Raw genomic sequence first — 20675 nt, 5'->3', positions numbered from 1 at the left:
ATTCATTCTGTCATCTCCTTCTGGAACTCCAAATAGATGTATCTTAGATCATCTAGCCTACTCATTTTACTTTTCTTTTATATTTTCTATCTCTTTGTCTTTTGTGCTGCATTCTAGGTACTTTCTTCATATATATCTTCCAGTTCACTAACTCTCTCTTCTGCTGAGCCCATGCTGCTCTTTACTTCAAATGTCAATTTTAAATTTTCAGGTATTATGTTTTTTCGTACTGAAAGTTCTGTATGGTTGTTTTTCACATTTGCTTTTTTTCTGCTTTTATATTTGAGCTTCTTGTACATGTTCTGTGTCAGATTATTTCACATCTGTTTCACCAGTCTGTTTTGGTTAGTTCTCAGTCACAGTGTGTTGTTTGTTTTTTGAATTTTCCCTATGAGCTGCTCCTTTTCGTTAGAATTTGATCTTTGGGTATTTTTTGAGTCTTGTGTTGAAGTTGTTTTCTCCCAAGGAGGCTTTATATTTGATTCTGTCATTCACTAGGGAGTGCTACCAACATGGCCACATTCAATTAAACCTGTTTGGGATGTGGAGGGACCTCATGGGTGGCATGAATTCAGACCACAAGTGTGCATTTTGTTGTTAGGATTTTTCAGAGATTCCCCATTGCCTGCACTTCTGTTGTTATTACTGGGCTCAAAATGCTTAAGGTTTTCTTGTTGCCTTCTGTGCAAAGGGATTTATTCCTGATTTACTCTTATATAGATTATAGCTAGCCTTCTGTGGGAAGGACTCCAATTTTGGCAGACTCTGGGTTTTATCACCTGTCCCTGTGGCAGCCATCATAGTAGAACTTTAGTCAGAAGTCCCTTGAGAATACCTGGGTTAGTAAATTGCTTACTCTCTTGTTCCTGGTTTCACTTTGCTTTGCACCATATGGAAACATCCCTTTCATCTTAACTAGCTTATCCATGCATATTTAAAGATTTGTTACGTTATCCAATCCTTTATTTATTTGAGTTTGAAGCAGAGTTTCTTTTTATTTTCCTTTATTCTTTACCAGTGCCCCAGTTGTTTTCTACTTTGCTACTAATAGACTTTGCTACTGATAGGCTTTGCTACTCATAGACCTGATGTTACAGCCATTGCCGCCAAACGAAAACACTCTTTTCTTTCTGATTTGTGAACTTTCCTTTCATAGTGTGTGTTGTCCACTTAAGGTGATTTGGGGTATTTTCATTAATGCTTTTGCTCTCAAAGGCATTTGAGGCTTTTTTGGAGAGACTCAGGGTCAGTGATGTTGGGACTCTTAGAGCTTATTGAGAGATTGTTTGATGTCTTATAGTGTTGTATTATTACATTCATAAGGTACTAAAAAATTAAGGTTTGTTTTGTATTTATATAAAATGTAAGTAAAAAATATAAAGCAAAATTGTGCTTTTAAAATCATGTTTTTCAGTAGTATGTGGTTTGTACTTGGAGTACCATAGATGGTCTGAGTGAATTATAATAAATTTAGTAATTTCTCCTAGTTGGACTGACTGGTTCCAGACACCACTCCTTTTTTCATTTCTGTTGTGTATTTAGCTTCCCCTCATCTCCTTCAGTAGACAATTGAGGAATTGTTTGTCTTTGAGTTGTGTCACAATTAAACAATGGTCCTGTTAGAAGAGTACAGTGTGTTTTGGGCATGCTTTTTGTTTCGCCTACTTGTTTTTAACTGAAAAGTAGCAAAAAGTGATAGGATTTGGAGAGAGGCATTCCTTATCATTTTGCCCTTTTTTATAAAACATTTTTGCTTAATGGTGGAGCAAAACATTGGTAAATCAGTATTTTATAATGAATTGTTTTTATATTCTTTGTTGTTTCTTCTAAAATATAAGATGTAAAGAACCTTATCACATCTTCATTTGGTGCTTCTTAGCCATTTGACACTGTCAGTAGAAGCAATAAAGAAAAAAATACACTGCCTTATGGAAAAGTTGAAGACTAAGGCTGTGAATTGGCTGTTAGGGGAAAAGTATAAATCTTTCCAAAGATATTTTTGTTAATATAAGGTAGTTTATATGTTGTCTAGTGAAATGCTGTTTGATACAAGAAAGTTGAGGAAAAACAATATTTCATCTGGGGACAGAGTGTACTACTGTAAGTCAGTAAACATTATTGTCTGATACATGGCAGGATTTGTGTTAAAGGAAATAGTAATATAGTATAATACTAGTAGTAGCAGCAACAGTAGTAGTAGTATAATCCCTGCTTTTAAAAACAATTTTTATTTTACATTGGAGTATAGTTGATTTACAGTGTTGTGTTAATTTCAGGTATATAGCAAAGTGATACATTTATACATATACATGTATCCATTCTTTTTCAGATTCTTTTCCCATATGGATTATTACAGACTACTGAGTAAAGTTCCCTGTGCTATACATTAGGTCTTTGTTGATTATTTTTATGTAGTAGTGTGTATATGTTAATCCTAAACTCTTAATTTATCCCTCTTCCCCACCTTTCCCCATTGGTAACCATGAATTTGTTTTCTATTTCTGTGAGTCTGTTTCTGTTTTGTAAAAAAGTTCATTTGTATTATTTTTAGATTCAAATATGTGATATATGATATTTGTCTTTCTCTGTCTGACTTACTTCACTTAGTAATGATAATCTCCAGGTCCACCCATGTTGCTGCAAATGGCATTATTTCATTCCTTTCAATGGCTGAGTAATATTCCATTGTATACATGTACCACATTTTCTTTATTCATCTGTTGATGGACATTTAGGTTGCTTCCCTTTCTTGGCTATTGTAAACAGTGCTGCAGTGAACATTGGGGTACATGTATCCTTTCGAACCATGGTTTTCTCCAGATATATGCCCAGGAGTGGGATTGCTGGATCATATGGTAGTTCTATTTTTAGTTTTTTAAGGGACCTCCATACTGTTCTCCATACTGGCTGTACCATTTACATTCCCACCAACAGTGTATGAGGGTTCCCTTTTCTCCACACCCTCTCCAGCACTTATTGTTTGTAGGCTTTTTGATCATGGCCATTCTGACTGGTGTGAGGTAATACTTCATTGTAATTTTGATTTGCATTTTTCTAATAATTAGCCATGTTGAGCATCTTTTTTTCTTTTTTAATATTTATTTATTTATTTGACTGCATTGGGTCTTATTTGAGGCACATGGGATCTTCGTTGCCACTTGTAGGATCTGTAGTTGAGGCATGTGGGATCTAGTTCCCCAAACTGGGATAGAACCTGGGCCCCCTGCATTGGGAGCTTGGAGTCTTAGCCACTGGACCACCAGGGAAGTCCCTTGAGCATCTTTTCATGTGCCTCTTGACCATCTGTACATCTTCTTTGGAGAACTGTCTATTTAGATCTGCCTTTTTTTTTTTTTTTTTTTTTTGCCTTTTTCTTTTGGCAGCACCATGCGGCTTGCAGGATCTTAGTTCCCCAACCAGGGATCAAATCTGTGTCCCCTGCAATGGAAGTGCAGAGTCCCAACCACAGGACTGCCAGGGAATTCCTCTGCCCATTTTTTGATTGGGTTGTTTGTTTTTTAGATATTGAGCTGCATGGGCTGTTTATACATTTAGCAGATGAAGCCCTTGTCAGTCGCATCATTTGCAAATATTTTCTCCCATCTGTAGGTTGTCTTTTTGTTTTGTTTATGGTTTCCTTTGCTGTGCAAAAGCTTTTAAATTTAATTAGGTCCCATTTGTTTATTTTTGCTTTTATTTTCATTACTCTAGGAGGTGGATCCAAAAAGATACTACTGCAATTTATGTGAAAGAGTGTTCTGCGTATGTTTTCCTCTAAGAGTTTTTATAGTACCTGGTCTTACATTTAGGTCTTAATCCATTTTTTTTTTTTTTTTTTTTTTGCGGTACGCGGGCCTCTCACTGCTGTGGCCTCTCCCGTTGTGGAGCACAGGCTCCGGACGCGCAGGCTCGGCGGCCATGGCTCACGGGCCAAGCCGCTCCGCGGCATATGGGATCTTCCCGGACCGGGGCACGAACCCGTGTCCCCTGCATCAGCAGGCAGACTCTCAACCACTGCGCCACCAGGGAAGCCCAGGTCTTAATCCATTTTGATTGTATTTTTTTTGAGAATGTTCTAATTTCATTCTTTTACATGTAGCTGTCCAGTTTTCCCAGCACCACTTATTGAAGAGACTGTATAATCCCTGCTTTTGAATTGCTTGAAGTCTTGGGCAGGAACACACTTAAAATAATAATTAATGATGCACAGTTGTAATTCATTGCCAAAGAATGGTCTGATATGTTAATATAATTAGAAAAATATGAGATGAAGGGTTTTTAGTAAACTTGGATTCTGGTCTTAGTTCTGTTAATAATTAGATTTGTGTGACTTCAGGCAAACTGCTTACATTTTGGTGAGTCAGATTCTTCACAAATAAAATAAGGAAGATGGACCAAATGAATTCCATTCCAACTTTAATACTCTCTGGATTTATATTCCTGTGTAACTTGCATTCAGAGGATGTGAGGGGTCTTTTTGAACAGGGACAGACAGGCATGACCTTACTTAGGAAATAATTTTTATTGAGCATTTGGTTGGGTAGAGAAAAGGATAAAGAAAATTTAAGAATGGAGAAATGTATACCCAAAGATGATTTAGGCCAGGGAAGTCTTTGGTATATTTGGGGAACATGAAGTATAGTATTTATGTGCACTCATGTGAGATCAGATTGATTTGGTAGTAAATGGCCCTAAATGGCAGTAGCTGCTGAGGAACGTATAGCCAGGGAGAGTGTTATCATGTGTTATTTTTAGTCAACCAATTTTAACTTCTTTCTCTAAACAAAAGCTGAATGTATAGAAACTCTTTGGGAAGCTACTTAGGGCTTCTTCTAACCTCTTCCTCTGAATAGCAGCTGAAGACAGATTCATTAGAGAAATCATGAGATGAAGGGATCAAGCCCTCAGCTTAGCTAGTGGCAGAGTCATCAATGTTTTATCAAGGGTCATGCTTTTATTTACTACCATCTAATCACTTATGAGGCATATTACTTAGAATTATTGCTGTCATATTTGTCATTTTGAGTAATTTCATTAGGGACATCTGTGACCTATAAAATTTAGATTTTGTTTAGACATGTGTTGCCTAATAGGATGCATCGTGTTAATTGGGATTTCCTTGAGACATAGCTGATTTAACTTTATAATGTAGATAAAGAAGAAGTTCTGAAACAAATAATGTATTAGCTCCTCTTTAGTTTTATTGGACTGAATTTGTGCAGAAAACTTTAAAATTACTGCACAGTATATTAAAATAAAGCAGTAAAGAAATTTTTTTGAATAACCAGAGTATAAGGAAAGGCTGTGTTCTGAAAGTTGCCTTGTTAGTGTTGTTTGCTTTAGAATTTGGTGGTGGTATTTTTCATATAAATGACAGTCTCTCTGGCTGACATCTTTCTGGGTTTTGTTACAAAAAACAGTGTAGTAATTATTATGACATATGTATAGATTTTGAACCATTTTCAAGATTTGATTAGGTTTTTATGCCCCAGCTTGGAAATATAGCCATTGATTACCTTTTACCTTTTCCTATGTCAAAAATGTGTCCTGTAGAGTATAGGAGGAAATAAATATGGGTCTTCTGCTGCCTAGTAGCACAGCAGAAAGAATTGGGACTATGAGGGTGAAGTAAGGAGCTGGGGTAAACTCTAAAGCAGCAGTTCTCAAAGAGTGGTCTGTGGTACCCTTGGGGGTCTGTGAGTCAAAACCTATTTTTCATAATAGTACTAAGGTGTTCTTTGCCTTTTTACACTGTGTTGACATTTGCACTGATGATGCAAAAGCAGTGGTGGGTAAAACTCACTGTACTTTAATACAACTCATTCAAGGCAATAGCTATGTGCTTGTAGTTTTTTTTAAAAAGCCAGTTTCTCTTAAGAATGTACTTGAAACAATAAAATTACTAATCTTATTATATCTCTACTTTTGAGTTTACTTTTAAAGTATTTTGTATAGCAAAATGGGAAGTACTCATAAGGTACTTATGAAGTATGAAATGGTTGTCTTACAGAAAACCACTTATATGATAGAGCTGAAAAAGGCCCTGTTTCCTGGAACACCATTTTTATTTGAAAGAACGACTGGCCCACTGAACAACTCTGGTTGTTCAGACTTAGGTATTTGGCAGACATTTTCTTGAAAATGAATGAAGTGACAGAATTTGTTGTTACTTGATAAAATTTAAATTTTCAAATGAAAATTAGAGTTTTAGAAAACTTGTATTCACTTTCTTGAGTTTGACAGGTTCCCAATACCTAGACTTTTCTGATGAGATCAGTGGTGATATTAATGAATGTGATTTTATTTTTATTGTATAATGAAGTGTCAAAATTGGAATATCTTAATAATTGAGTGAGCCAATACTTTCCAGATAATCAATTCATGACATTACAAAATTCATTCATGGGTAAAAGATCCATTCAAAGTGCAAGAGAAATCAATAGATTTAATGTAACAGAGTACAAAAAATTTGTTGTTGTGGTTTCAGAATCCATAGCTGACCTTATAAAGGTTGCGTTTGGTGTAGTATCAAAGAAGAATATCCACAATTATCTGAAAGCTATTAAAATACTCCCTTTTCCAGCTACATATCTGTGTAAGACCAGATTTTCTTCATATACTTCAACCAAAATATAACACAATAAATTGAATGCAGAAGCAGATATGAGAATCCAACTGTCTTCTACTAAGCCAGACATTTAAAAGATTTGCAGAAAAGTAAACTAATGCCACTCTTGTCACTATATTCTGTTTTGGAAAATGTTATTTTTTCATAAAAATGTTATTTATGAATAACATTGTAATGTAATGGGTTTAATGAAGTAAATACTTAAATAACTTATTTTAATTTCTTATAGTAAATGTAGATAGAACACACATAAACAAAAATTGAGATCCTCAGTAATTTTTAAGAGTGTGAAGGGGTCTTGAGGCCAAAATGTTTTCAGAACTGCTGCTTTGAAGAAACAAAGTGGCTTTTAATATGCATGTGTTGAGAACAAATGTTGATAAAGGGCATAACATAACTTAAATATGTATGTGCTGGTCTTTGCCAGTAGATTATGAACTCTTGGAGAAGAATTAAGTCCTCTTTTCTCCAACTTCTAGCATAGAATCTTATAAATAATAATGTCATGATAGTAATAGTAGCAGCCTTCAATTATTAACTCATTTAATCTTTATGAGGTAAATATTATTAATTCCTATTTTAAATTAAGATATAATTCACATAGCTGAAATTTACCATTTTAAAGTATACAGTTCAGTGGTTTTAATATATTCACAAGGTTGTGCAACTGTTACCAATGTCTAATTCCAAATTATTTTCATTCCCCCAAAGTCACATCTCATTCCCCTCACTGTCTAGCAACCACTAATCTACTCTCTGTCTCTGTGGATTTGCCTGTTCTAGACATTTCATGTAAATGGAATCTTATAATTTGTGGTCTTTTTGTGTCAGGCTTTTTTTCACTTATGTTTTCAAGGTTTATTTCATGTTGTAGCATGTATCAGTACTTGACTCCTTTTTGTGGCCAAACAGTATTCCATTGTATAGATATGACATATTTTGTCTGTCTGTTCATCCCTTGATATTTTGGTTGTTTTCCTCTTTCGGCTATCACGAATAATGCTGCTGTGAACATTCATATGCAAGTTTTTGTGCGGACATGTGTTTTCAATTCTCTTAGGCATATACTGGAAGTGAAGTTGCTAGGTCATATGGTAGGTTACTCTATATTTAACTTTTTGAGGAATTTATTCCTTTTTTAATAGAGTTCTTATTTTTGAATAATTTTAGACTTACAGAGAAGTTGCAAAAATAGTAGATTTCCTGTATAACTATCACCCACCTTCCCCTAATATTAACATTACATAAACCATAAAATGTATCTCAAAGCAAAGACGCCAACTCTAGTACATTATTATTAACTAAATTCTAGATTTTATTTGGATTTCACCAGTTTTTCCACTAATGTCTTTTTTTTCAATTCCAGGATACCACATTGTCATGTCTCCTTAGCCTCCTCTGTTCTATGACAATTTCTCAATCCGTCTTTGTTTTTCATGTCCTTGACCGTTTTGAGAAGTGTTGGTCAGGAATTTTGTAGGATGTCCCTCAATATGGGTTTATCTGATTTTTTTCCCCCATGATTAGATATGGGTTTGGGGAAGAATACCACAGAGGTGAATTGTGCTCCTCATCACATTATGTCAGGAGATTAATGATGTCATTGTGACTTATCACCAGTGATGTTAACCTTTATCACTTGGTTAATGCCAGATTTTTCCATTGTGGTGTTATTTTCCCCTTTCCATACTCTTTTCTTTGGAAATGAGTCACTAAGTCTAGCCTATACTCAGATGGGGAGGGAAGTTAAGTTCCAACTCCTAGAAGGGAATGTATCTACATATATATTATTTGGAATTCTTTTGTAAGGAAGATTTGTCCCCTTGCCCCATTTTATTTATGTATTCAGTTTTTTTGTATCGATATGAATTATGTATATTTATTTTATACTTTGGATTATATACTACTTTATTAGTTTTATTGCTCAAATCATTCCAATATTGGCTTTGGGGAACTCTTTCCTGTGTCCTTTTGACATGCTCTCATCCTTTATAAGTACTTCTTTATCTTCTAACACTATAAGGCACTATAGACTCATCTTGTATTTTCCCTGTCCAGGCCTAGAACCAGCCATTTCTCTAAGAAACTCTGAGGCATAGTTTAGTCCTAAGGTCACAAACTTAAGTAAATGATGGAACTAGGATTCCAACCAAAGCAATCTGATTCCACAACCCAGTACTGGACAACATGCAGCTGAAGGTGCATTGCCAATTTCTAGTTATGTTCCATTTATGAGCCAGCCTTAAGGATAGAATTTGTAGTCAGTTTACACTAAATAATTATTGTGCCCTGTTTTATGTTGATCTTTTTTTAACCACAGCTATGCTGATTATAATCAAGTTTTTAAATTACTTATTAATCACAGATAACCACTGTTAATGTTTTGGTGCATTTCCTTCTGTAAATGCATGCAAATGTATTTTGGAATTTTGTTATCCTGGTTTTTATTTATTTATTCATTTATTTATTTATTTATTTTTGGTATGCGAGCCTCTCACTATTGTGGCCTCTGCGGAGCACAGGCTCCGGACGCGCAGGCTCAGCGGCCATGGCTCACGGGCCCAGCCGCTCCGCGGCACGTGGGATCTTCCCGGACCGGGGCACGAACCCGCGTCCCCCGCATCGGCAGGCGGACTCTCAACCACTGCGCCACCAGGGAAGCCCTATCCTGGTTTTTAAATAGGAGCAATTCACAGTGTAATCAAAATCTAAACGTGTAGTTTCTATATTGTAACTGGTGATTAAGATAAAAGTGAGCTAGGTACTCTAGGGTTAATCTGTTTTGCCTTAATGTTTGGTCACATAAAAGCTAAATATCTGTCTTGATTTTATCAATTCATCAAGTAATCCACATGATGTGACCAGCTGGTTTGGAAGAATCATCTGACTATGTTGTTCACACCACCTTCTTAGATCCCACCCCCATTTCTTCCTTTGAGCACCAGTAGTTTAATTTCACTTCAGGCAGTCTTTCTCATATACAGTTATAGATCTTTTCTTTCTCTCTTCTCCAGCTAGTTACCTCCAGAAATGTTTATTTTCCCCTTTTACCTTCTTTCATTCTTCCTCTTGTAGGCTGAAAAATAACTGTCATATGACATATAAATTATACAGTAGTGCTTTGACATACCTCTATCAAGGGAAACAAAAGCTGTAAGATTTGGCATGGAATTAGGTATAATTCTTCATCCCTCAGTTCTTTTCAAATTATACCTACTATTCTTCAGGTACTAGCATTCCGACTAAATAAAAATCTTTTAAATTATTTTTAATTTTATCTAAAAACAGTTGCATTCTTTTCATTGTACATATACAAAGTTTTGTTCACTTACATGTATTAAATAATTTACAATCAAATCAGGATCTAATTATCGATCAAAATCTTGTTTAGTGAGGTATTATTTCCTAACATATATACTTTTGTATCAGAGCTCATCTGTAAGTTAGGCATCCCCTCTCCCTCACTGCTGATTTTAAATGTGTATAATCTACTTTTTTTTAAAGACATAAAATAGATGTGTATACATATATGTAAACAAGGTTGACATTTCTGCTGAATTAGCCATGTGGATAAGGAGGGTAACTTGACGGCCTGGACAGGGCATCACAGGATGACAGAACCTTGGGATTTGGCCAAACTCTGGATTTACTTTTGTCAGTTTTCCCAGACTTGAAGGGACTGATGTATGTAGTTAGACGGTCAGATTTTCAGAGAAACCAAATATTGTATCAGTGGCACGTTCCTGTCCTTTACGGAAGTTTATATTGAGGTTAAGTTGTAATGACAAAGCTAGCAAGCATGGAATCAGTTTGGAGGCTATTGGTTGATATTTTTAGTAGCAAGCATCCTATCTCTGCTCTAGAAGTAGACCTATCACAGACATATATCCTGTTATTGGCTGGTCAGGACATAGTCTTCCTCTTCAAATTATTATTTTTTTAAGACTCTGTTGTCTGTTCATTGGAACATTTACTCTTAGAATCAGTTGAATAGGTGGATATACTCTGATATGTTAGTGTCATCTTGCTTCCCCAAAATTATCATAGTCCTCTTAATGGGATATGACTTTTCAAAGGTTCCCTCAGCTAGCCATTTACCAACTTTGTTAGGGGAGATTGCCTATATTGCAACTAATTTCATCTCTTAAGTTTTACAGCTTTAAATGGGTAACATTTTCTAATTTGGAGTTGGGGAGATAATTAATACTGTTTTGTGCTTGTCCATACTATTTTTTTACCTTGTTGTTAACTGTATGTTTTTGCCTGTCTGTTTCAGGCCATATCATAATTCTGAATCATGTCTGATAACGGAGAACTGGAAGACAAGCCTCCAGCGCCCCCTGTGCGAATGAGCAGTACCATTTTTAGCACTGGAGGCAAAGACCCTTTGTCAGCCAATCACAGTTTAAAACCTTTGCCCTCTGTTCCAGAGGAAAAAAAGCCCAGGAATAAAATCATCTCTATATTCTCAAGCACAGAGAAAGGTAAATAGCTACTGTGGTTTCAAGAGTCACAGTTATTATTTTATGTTATTGGTTTTGATATCTTTTTAATTAAAGTATAATAAGCTGATATCTTCTATGGTGAGAACAGTAAACATACAATTGATGGTGGTATATAGGCACTATTAGAAAGACTAGTTTGGAAATTCCCTGGTGGTCCATTGGTTAGGACTCTGTGCTTTCACTGCTGAGGGTGTGGATTCAATCCTTGGTGGGAACTAAGATCCCGCAAGCTGTGCGGTGCAGCCAAAAAAAGAAAAGAATAGGAAGGCTAGTTTATTTTAAACTGTAATGGAAAAGAATAAAACGAAAGTTGTTGCTCATTCTATTTGTTATGTCCAGTGAATTTCTGTACTCCCCTCCTTCATTTTCTAAGGCTTGGGCCACAGTTCATGGCTTCCTAACATTAATGAGAGTCGTGATATTTGAGAAAGACTTGCTATTAGAAGAATGGAAATATAAAGTCTACAGTCTCCTGTCTGAAATCTCAGGAGCCAACTGTGGCTTGGAATTAAGAGTTTTTCTGACTTTTGAGTAGTAGTAATGCTGTCTTTTTATCATGTATTCTGTAATACCCTCAGATTCACCTGAGGCAACACTCAGTAGTCAACACATAAATGGATCTTCCATAAACAAGAGTCTAGTCCAGTGTTTCTCATCCTCAGTAAGATAGACATTTGGGGACCAAATAATGCCTTGTTGCAGGGATATGTCCTGTGCACTATAGGATGTTAAGCACCATTTCTAGCTTTTACCTGCTAGATGTTAGTAAGTAGCACCTCCTACCCAGTTGTGACAACTGAAAATGTCTCCAGACATTGCCAGATTCCCCTGTGGGGCAAAATTGCCTCCAGTTAAGAACGACTGGTCTAGTACACAAAGTAGAATAAAGACTATAAATAGTCTCACATAAGTTGAATTCACTAAATTTGTTTTGGTGCCAAACCTAAAGAAAGAACTTTTGGTTTTCAGAGCTTTATGGATTTTAGAATTGGATAAGGGATTATGGACTGTAATGGATTTTAGAATAAAGGTTAGGGATTAGTTTGTTTTATTATATTAAGCATGACAGTATGGCTCTGACAGCTAGTAATAGATATAAGTAGAGGTAAAGATATTTTTCCACTTATATATGTCTGAGTTTACATGGAGCGGTAAACCCTAGTGAAGAAAACAGTGCTTTGTATGTAATAATAAATACACATTTAATTTGAGAGTTGAAAATACATAATCAGTAAAAATTTGAATGAGGTAATATAGTTAATATTAATAGAGAATCAAGTCTTAGAGAATTTAGATATGCCAGCAGGATATAATCATTGAGCAGTTGAAAAACTGTTCATTATAGTGTATATCTCTTATTTCTAATTTTCCTCTTATTTTTAAGATTTCATGTGAGGTTGTAACTGAAAAGCCTCATGAAAATATGTTTTTTAAGTTTATTTAACACAAGTGGTAGCGTGTGTATTTGACATGTTTGAGAATGAAAAGTGTATGTACTTAGATGGGATTAAATAAAAGATAAAGGGGGAAATCAGGAAATGAACCAAAGAGTATGCATGGGAAGAAGGCAGAAAAAGTGGATGTGTTGGAGAGCACTAAATTGTAATCTTCCGTAGTAGTAAATCAGTGTATTTTTTAAAGTAAGAAAACCTAAAAATGACAGTGTAAACACAGTATTTATAATTGCGGAGGTTAGAAAATAATTTATGGTGGTTAGTACCAGAAGAAGTTGCTCAAAGGGTTGATATTACTTGCCTATGGAGAGCAGAATGCAAAATTGGGGTAGGAGAATGCTCAAGATAGCATAACAGCATGTACTTGGGGACAGCCTTGGAAAGGGGAAGAGAAGAGCACTAAATGAAGGAGAAAGTGTGGAGAGTCCAGCACTTTGGGTAAATGGTAGGGTGGTGGGGTTTGTGAGCAAATTGAACACGCATTTACATAAATGTAGCAGAGCATGCCTATCTCTCTGATCATATTGAGAATCTTCCAGTTTTACCCTCCTTCATTAACTCCCCTTTCTTTTCTTTTCTCCTAGAAATATTAATACTTACCAGCGGTAACTAATTCAAGGTCCCCCACTAACAAAGGGAGGGTGAGGGTACCTGGGGGTCCTAGGGAAGGCTCTGATTGCCTTCAGGTTTATCAGCTTTTGAGGTCTGTAATTAACATGCTTTAAATTTTTTTGGTGATTTCTGAAGTCTTTTGTTTTCTTGTGCTTATTATATTCAATATTTAATAACTTTTTAGTGCTAATCTTAAAACTTTACAAGCTCTTTAAAAAAAAAAAGCTTTGCCTTTCTTATCCTATTCCTTCCTTTCTCTAAAAATAGAAAATGTCAAACTATACAAAGTGTAACAGTCTAATGAACCTTGTAACCCACCTTCAACAATTATCATTCTTTCTCCACTTACTTTTTTGGTTAAAAGTACATATGTTGAAATGCATGAAAATTAACTACGGTTTTGACAAATGGACAGACCTGTGTAAGCCATAACCATAATCCCCCTATCACATTATGCACCACTTCCATCTCCCTGGAAAACTCTTTCACATCGTGACCCAAACAGTCTACTCCTCCCACACCTTTGGGAAACTTCTGTCTGATTTTTCACCTTTGATCAGTTCAGCCTGTTTTAGAACTTTACATAAATAGAATTTTGCTTTAATTTTTTAGTTTTGTGGTGACATCATACACAAAAGAGTATAGGATACATAATGTATATATTTTAATAAACACCCTTGTACCCACCACCCAACATAGAATTTTACCAGTATGCCCTGAAGTCCCCATTGGCCACACCCCATCCTACCCCTCCTCTTCCTCCTTCTGCTCCCCTGACAATATCTACTCTCATGAATTTTACATTTTTTATCTCTTGCTTTTTATTATAATCTTATGACATAATATCCCCAAATAATATATGGTTTGGGTTTGCCTATTTGGGAACATTTTATAAATGGAATCATACTACAGTATATGCATATTTTCAGGATGTATATTTTCACTCAACCTCATGTTTTTGAGATTTAAGTTGATATATATAGCTAGTTCTTTTTTACTGCTAATGGTATATGTAGCTGTAGTACATTTTCATTGCTGTACACTAGTACACTGTATAAATAGATGGCAGTTTATTTACCTGGTCTCCTATCTATAGACATTTGGATTATTTTCATGAACAATGCTGCTATGGGTAATTTTGAACATATCTCTCAGTGGACATGTGGAAGTATTTTTCTAGGGCAATGCTTTTCAGACGTCAGGTCATTTTGATTCTAATTGCTTATTAGAATCTCTTGGGAAGCTTAATTAAATAAATCTGTGTCCAAGCTCCATCGCAGGCCAATTGAATCAGTCTTCAGGAACTTACCTGGGCATCAGTTTTGGTTTTGCTTTTAATTTTTTTAATACCTCAGGGGATTCTAATGTGCATCTAATATTAAGAACCACTGCAATAGTGAGTTATGAAATCTATATAGTGGATGACACTAAATGAAATGGAGTATAAATAGAGTTATTGCGCACAGTATAAATAGAGTTATTCCAAAAGTTTCATGAAACTTTTGTTTCAGTTGTGTGTGTGTAGGGTCAGGATGTAAAATGTATTGATGTGGGTCCTGGCCAAAGATTAAAAGTTTGCTCTCAGGTATATACTTAGTAGTAAAATTGCTGGGTTACAGGGTATTCCCATGTTTGACTTGACTAGGTTTATCAAATTACTTTCTAAAGTTTCTTTTTTTAATGTTCATTCTCACCCACAGAACACAAATGTTCTATTGCTGAACATCCTTGCCAATTCTTGTATTATGGGATTTTAATTTTTGCCAATTTGGGAGGTGTGAAATGGTATGTCGTTGTGGTTTTAATTTGGATTTCCCTGATGACTTGGGAAATTGAGTGTCTTTCCATATATTAATTTACTATTCATTTGTGTTTTCTGTGACATACCTGTTTTTCAGTCCAGTTTTCTGTTGAGTTCTTTTTCCTTAAACATTCCTTATAGTCTATATACTAATCCTTTGTCAGCTATGTGTTATTAAATATAGATTTCCAGGTTGCAGTATGCCTTTTCACCCTTTCAGTGGTATCTTTTGATGAATAGAAGTTATTAATTTTGGTGTAGTTGAATTGATCAGTTCCTTTCCTTTATGTAAAGTTTGAGCTTTTTGTGTTTTAAGAAATTTTTGCCAAACTAGAGGTGATATTTTCTTAGGTTTTTCTAAAAGTTTTATAATTTGGCTTTTACAATTTAAACCTTTGAACTATCTGGATTTGGTTTTTGTGTATTTGTAAAGAGAGATTCATTTTCACTTTTTTTTTTTTAAACCAGTGTCCCAGACCATTTATTGAAACTTTTATCATTTCCCCACTAGCCTACAGTATTAGCCATTATCTGTCAGGTTTCAGTGAATGCCAGGATCTGTTTCTGTGTTTTCTGTTTTATTGCATTGGCTCATTTCTCTGCACCTACACTAATACCAGACTGCCTTAATTGTTATAGCTTATAATTCTTAATACTGATAGAGCAAATCTGGTAACCATGTGGTTCTTCAGGATCTTTTGACCCTTTGCTCTTCTGTATAAATTTTGGACTTTGCTTATGTACTTTTTTAAAAAACCTGTTGATGCTTTGATTAGAATTGCCTTGAATTTGTAGGGCAAGTTGGGGAGAATTGCATTCAGCTTTGTAGTTGAGAGTAGAACATCTGCAGAGTCTTTGTGTAGTCTACTTGGATGGGACATATTTAGGAGTGTGTAATTTTCACTTAGACTGAGAGAGAAAAAGATGTTTGGAGGGTGGGGTGCTCTTTGATTCCTCCTATTCCTGGGGCTTTTCTCCCTTTCCAACCCAACCTCCCACACTTACAGTTCCTTTCTGGGAGCTAACACCTCTGACAGGGCCTGAACCTTGAGGGTTAGGAATAAGGGTTAGGAATGTGGATGTGTATGCACGTTCATGCTTGTATGAATACAGAAATCCATCTGCAATTTCATTCTCCTGTCTACATCCTGAGCTGCTGTTTCTCTCTCTAGTTTTATCCTAATTGCTTTTCATCTTTGGGCATTCCTCACAGATTTTGTTCCAGGGTGAATAAAGAGGTTTGGTGTAGAAGGGGAGAGCTACAATATGTGCTTGGTCTATCACCTTTAAACAGAAGGATAAAAGGGAAAAAATTGTATTTTTATTTTAAAAAATTACAGTGACCCTAAGATCTTTGCCGACTCTAATGTAAAGCCTCATCTAGAGATATTAATTTTGTTCTGCTCAAATTTACATCCCTTATTGCTGTCCTTATTACTAAACAGACAGCTAATATTTTCATTAAAAAAAAGACTCTAGAGTATCTTCAGTTATTCATTATTGGTTTTCATGTCACTGCAAAAATTAAGAAAATTAGAAATTGGTACCTTTTATAACAACTTGACTGAATAAATCTTTTTCATATCCCTGCTAATTATGTATCTTATGCACTCCGTGAGTCATCAGAGATTCCATGATCAGCAAGGCAGATGATATCCCTGCCCTCATGCACTAATAAAAGACTGCAACATATAATTACGAACTGTGAAAAGTGATAATAGGGGTAGAGTAAGATGTCTGTAATATCTGGGAAGGCTTCTTAAAGAAGGGATATTAGAGCTGAAGACTGAAGGATGAGTAAGTGAAAATGGGAGGATTTTGACAGTTAAAAAGTATGTTCTGCCTAGAAAAGAGTTTCAGTGGCCCAGGTACAGCAGGGGATCATAGCACATTCGTGGAGCTGAGTATGGTCAAGTGTGGTGTGAAAGCAGAGAAGAAGAGAGAATAATAGCATGATGTATGTAGGAAACTACAGGTAGCAGAAGAGGCTAAAGAGGTAGGCAGGGAGCAGTTCATAAAGGGCCTTGTATTCCATACTTCAGAGCTCAGATTTTATCCTGTTTCCTGGGGAACCAACCATTACAGGATTTTAAACAGTGGGAAGACCTGGTCACATTTCTGTCTTAAATAGATGAGACTAGTAGCTGTCTAGAAAATAGGTTTTGTTGGAGGTCTAAGACTGAAGTTGGAAACTAGTTAGGAGGATTTTGCAGTAGTCCAGGTGAGAAATGGGCTTAACAAGTCTAGTAGTTTTGATAAGGAAAAATGAAAATGTCAGTGAGCCATTGTCTTGGCTTATTTTTAAAAGCTCTATTCAGTTAGCTAGTGTTGAATGGTGTGTATTTATAAACTAAAGCAATTTTTGTATCTAATTTTTGTATCTAATTATTCAACCTGTATGCACCTTCACCTCTAGTTGGTTATGAAGATGATAGAACTGTAAATATTCTTTCTGGTCTAAAAATCTAGTTCTAAGATTAATAATAGTACATACTCCTCTGTTTCCTAGAGAATACTCTTCTGTGTGATGGAACAAGTTTAGGTCACCAGTTTGAAGCTGTTTTGGGTCAAAAGAACAAAGTAATCAGTAATCACTGTTTCTGTTAAACAGAAAAGTCTTCCTTTTAAAGAAATGGGGGCTTTTTTAGCCTTAGACTCTAGCTCAAATGTAGCCTAAGTAGTGGTGGCTTTTAAGGATATGGTAGTGGCATATTTAGGATTCTTTCAAGTACCTTTTGTGCAGCACATCACTCAGGGTACCCACCTCTTAGCTGAAGGTTGCTGCCTGCCTGCTTGTTTTGTTGTCTCATGAAGTTGAAAAATGATGCTAAGAATCCTTTTTTCCCCCAGTCCACTAAAAAATTGTGCATTTTTATTAAAAGAAGTTTCTTTCCCTGGTCCATTACTTCCCATCAAGTGATCCAGTTGCTGGGTGGATATCCTGTAGATAGATGATTGTGGGGGGTTTTTGTTGTTGTTTGTCCATATAGCTCTTGGATTCCAGTTATAAAGCAGTGATTCTGTTTACATAGCAATATCCTTCCAGCACATTGTTTGATTTGAGACATGCCTTTTGTTTTGTATCTTTTTGTTTTAGATACTGTTTTTAATATCCCTTTCCCCTCCTACTAGGACTACTAAAATGCAAGGAGTATTTGTGTGTATGTGTGTTATATAAAAACAAGTGAAATTAAACAGATTTTTAGGGTATTGTGCTTCAAGTTCTGCTTAATCATTTTCACTTCTTTCCTTTAACTCTTTATTCTATACTCCTAATATATATGAAACTTTCTATTAAATATCTCTAAATTTTTCAAAATTCCCAAGTTGAAAAATATGGCTGGGCCTTAGATACAAGAGGAACCAGGAATTCTCCTGCTCTATGTCTAGTTTTCCTGCTTTCTGTGTATCTGATCATATTTCTTTTCTATATCAGACTGATTTTTTTTCTCTGTGTGTTGGGAAATACAGCCCTCAACAGTTCCTGGGCTTTATTTCTTATATTCACTGGTGAGAGACTGATTCTAAGGGTCCTAAGTCTGGCTTAGTTTATGTATTCACCCCTGAACCAATCTAACTGTCTGGGAGTGTGTGGGCAGCTGTGGCTGACATGGCTTGAATTAGATGCCTACCTTGGACCAGTCATCTGTAATCAGGGTCATATAAGAAAATGGCATCTTTCCCAACTATGTACATATCAGAAGTGGATACTGAGCAGATTTTATAAAAAGAAGAAACAGGGCTTCCCTGGTGGCACAGTGGTTGAGAGTCCCCCTGCTGATGCAGGGGACACGGGTTCGTGCCCCGGTCAGGGAGGATCCCACATGCCGGCCCACATACCGCAAAAAAAAAAAAAAAAAAAAAAAGAAGAAACAAATACTTTTATATAGTGCATGAAATTGTATGTTTTCCTGTTAGCAGTTCAGAGCTGTATAAAGAGTCGTCAACTATTAGTTTATAGTTGGTTAATAAATATTTCCTCCTATATGCAGGAAACCAAGTTAGAAGTCAAGGGACATAATAGAGAAAGTAGAGGGCATGACTTCAGGTTATTCAGTCTAATGGAATATGAAAGATTGTTTATGAGAGATGTAAATGTGCATTTCAGTAAAGGCAGCAAAGTTTATATTAGGCTTAACAGTTGCATTTCCCTCTGCTCCTTTCCATGACCAATGTGTGCTGCCCTCCTACCATAGCCTATTAGGAGAATCTAATCTAAACATGCCTCTATTTACTCTCCCTCCCCAGACACAACTAAAATAACAGTAAAAAAAGAATTATTTTTTCTATCACAAGGACAAAGAGAACGGGAGAGGAGACAGTAGTATACAAGAGATTTCAATACATATTTGGAAGAGTGAAGTGGTGGAGAATGGTAACTGACTAAGCAGAACAGAGGAAGACATATCCTAAGTGTTTTCAGAGGGGAATGTTTATGAGAAGTGACCCATTTCCCTTGTAAAAATCTCAGAGGCTCAGGATTTAGAGGTACACAATTGTGTGTGTGTGTGTGTTTGTATGTGTGGTTGTGTGTAATACATAGGCTGAAAAGGGGGAATTAGTTGAATATCTATATAGGATGTGTTGAAGGCCCTCAGGGCCCCTCCTTTATCTCATAGGCATGCAAATATAACTCCATCCTCTGGGATAACAAAAGAACAAAAAGATATTTATATTTATTTGAGGAGAATTAAATCTGAGAGTCTCCTTATTGTAGAGGAGTCAGAAAAAGGTATAGAACCAAAATGAAAAAGGCAGATTCAGGAGAGTTAACAATATTGAACTTCTTTCTTCCGCCCTGCTTTTAGAGCACTTGTACCTTGAGTCAAAGCCCTCAGACAAGAGAATGAACGATTTTTTTGTGGATAAACAGAATGTCCTGGGGAGAAATATTTCAGATACTCCACACTCATCCTCACCTTTAATGAAAAGCCTGACTTATCTCCCAGTTAACTTTTTAATACTTTTCTGTACGAGTAGACAGCAAAGCATCACCAGACATTTGAGAAAAACCCTTAACATAAGAGAGTCCACAACAACAGGGGGTAAAATGTGACTGTAGAAGAAACAGGGAGGGAAAAAAACGCAGTGTCTACACACACATAAACTATATAATCTTCAAAGAGAGAAGATAAAATGCATCCATGAAACAGGAAAAATATTCTCAGAGAAAAAATGATCAGAGAACAATGAGAAATAATTATTGGAATATCAACAGTTAAGATTATCAACACAAACAAAAGATATCAATAGGCAAAAGATTGGAAGATAGTCAAGAAAATTTTCCCAGATTGTTGACAGTACAAAGATGGAAAATATGAGAGAAAAGGTAACAGTTACAAGATCAGACCAGGATGGACTTATCTAACTAATAATGACAAAGAAAATAGAAGAAAATAAATAATAGGAAAAAATTTCCAGATCTGAAGAATATGATTTCTAGGTGGAAGCAGCTCACTGAGTGCTCAACGCAGTGAATGAATGAAGACCATATCAAATCACATCATCCTGAAGTTTCATTATACCACAGATAAGACAGAAAAACCTGTTATACTTCCACTCAAGATGGAGTAACAGGGACCAGATTTATCTCCCCATCTAAAAAAACTAAAACACTGGGAAAAAATGTACAAAACAAGTTTTCAAGACATTGGACATCAAATAGTAAAGGAAAG

The 20675-nt window shown here is 35.8% G+C and overlaps 1 protein-coding gene across 8 annotated transcripts in view; it reads left to right on the top strand.

Moving 5' to 3' along the window:
• Window positions 1-20675, top strand: part of PAK2 (p21 (RAC1) activated kinase 2) — a 96851-nt gene that overhangs the window by 39119 nt on the left and 37057 nt on the right. For 6 of the 8 annotated variants that reach the window (XR_008617293.1, XM_007115304.3, XM_007115307.4 and 3 more), the window contains one exon: window positions 10905-11112. The exons of 1 other annotated variant lie outside the window; for it this stretch is intronic. Coding sequence is in view for 5 of the 7 variants with exons in the window: in XM_007115304.3 (XP_007115366.1) it covers window positions 10926-11112 (187 nt within the window). In the remaining 2 variants the exon portion in view is untranslated. Of the gene's footprint in view, window positions 1-10904; window positions 11113-18920; window positions 19489-20675 lie in introns of those variants that run through there. One more of the 8 variants, XM_028492605.2, reaches the window with a different exon arrangement.

The sequence above is a fragment of the Physeter macrocephalus genome, chromosome 1 (genome assembly GCF_002837175.3).
Source record: "Physeter macrocephalus isolate SW-GA chromosome 1, ASM283717v5, whole genome shotgun sequence".
Lineage (NCBI taxonomy): Eukaryota > Metazoa > Chordata > Mammalia > Artiodactyla > Physeteridae > Physeter > Physeter macrocephalus.
This window is presented reverse-complemented; position numbering and strand designations above follow the sequence as displayed.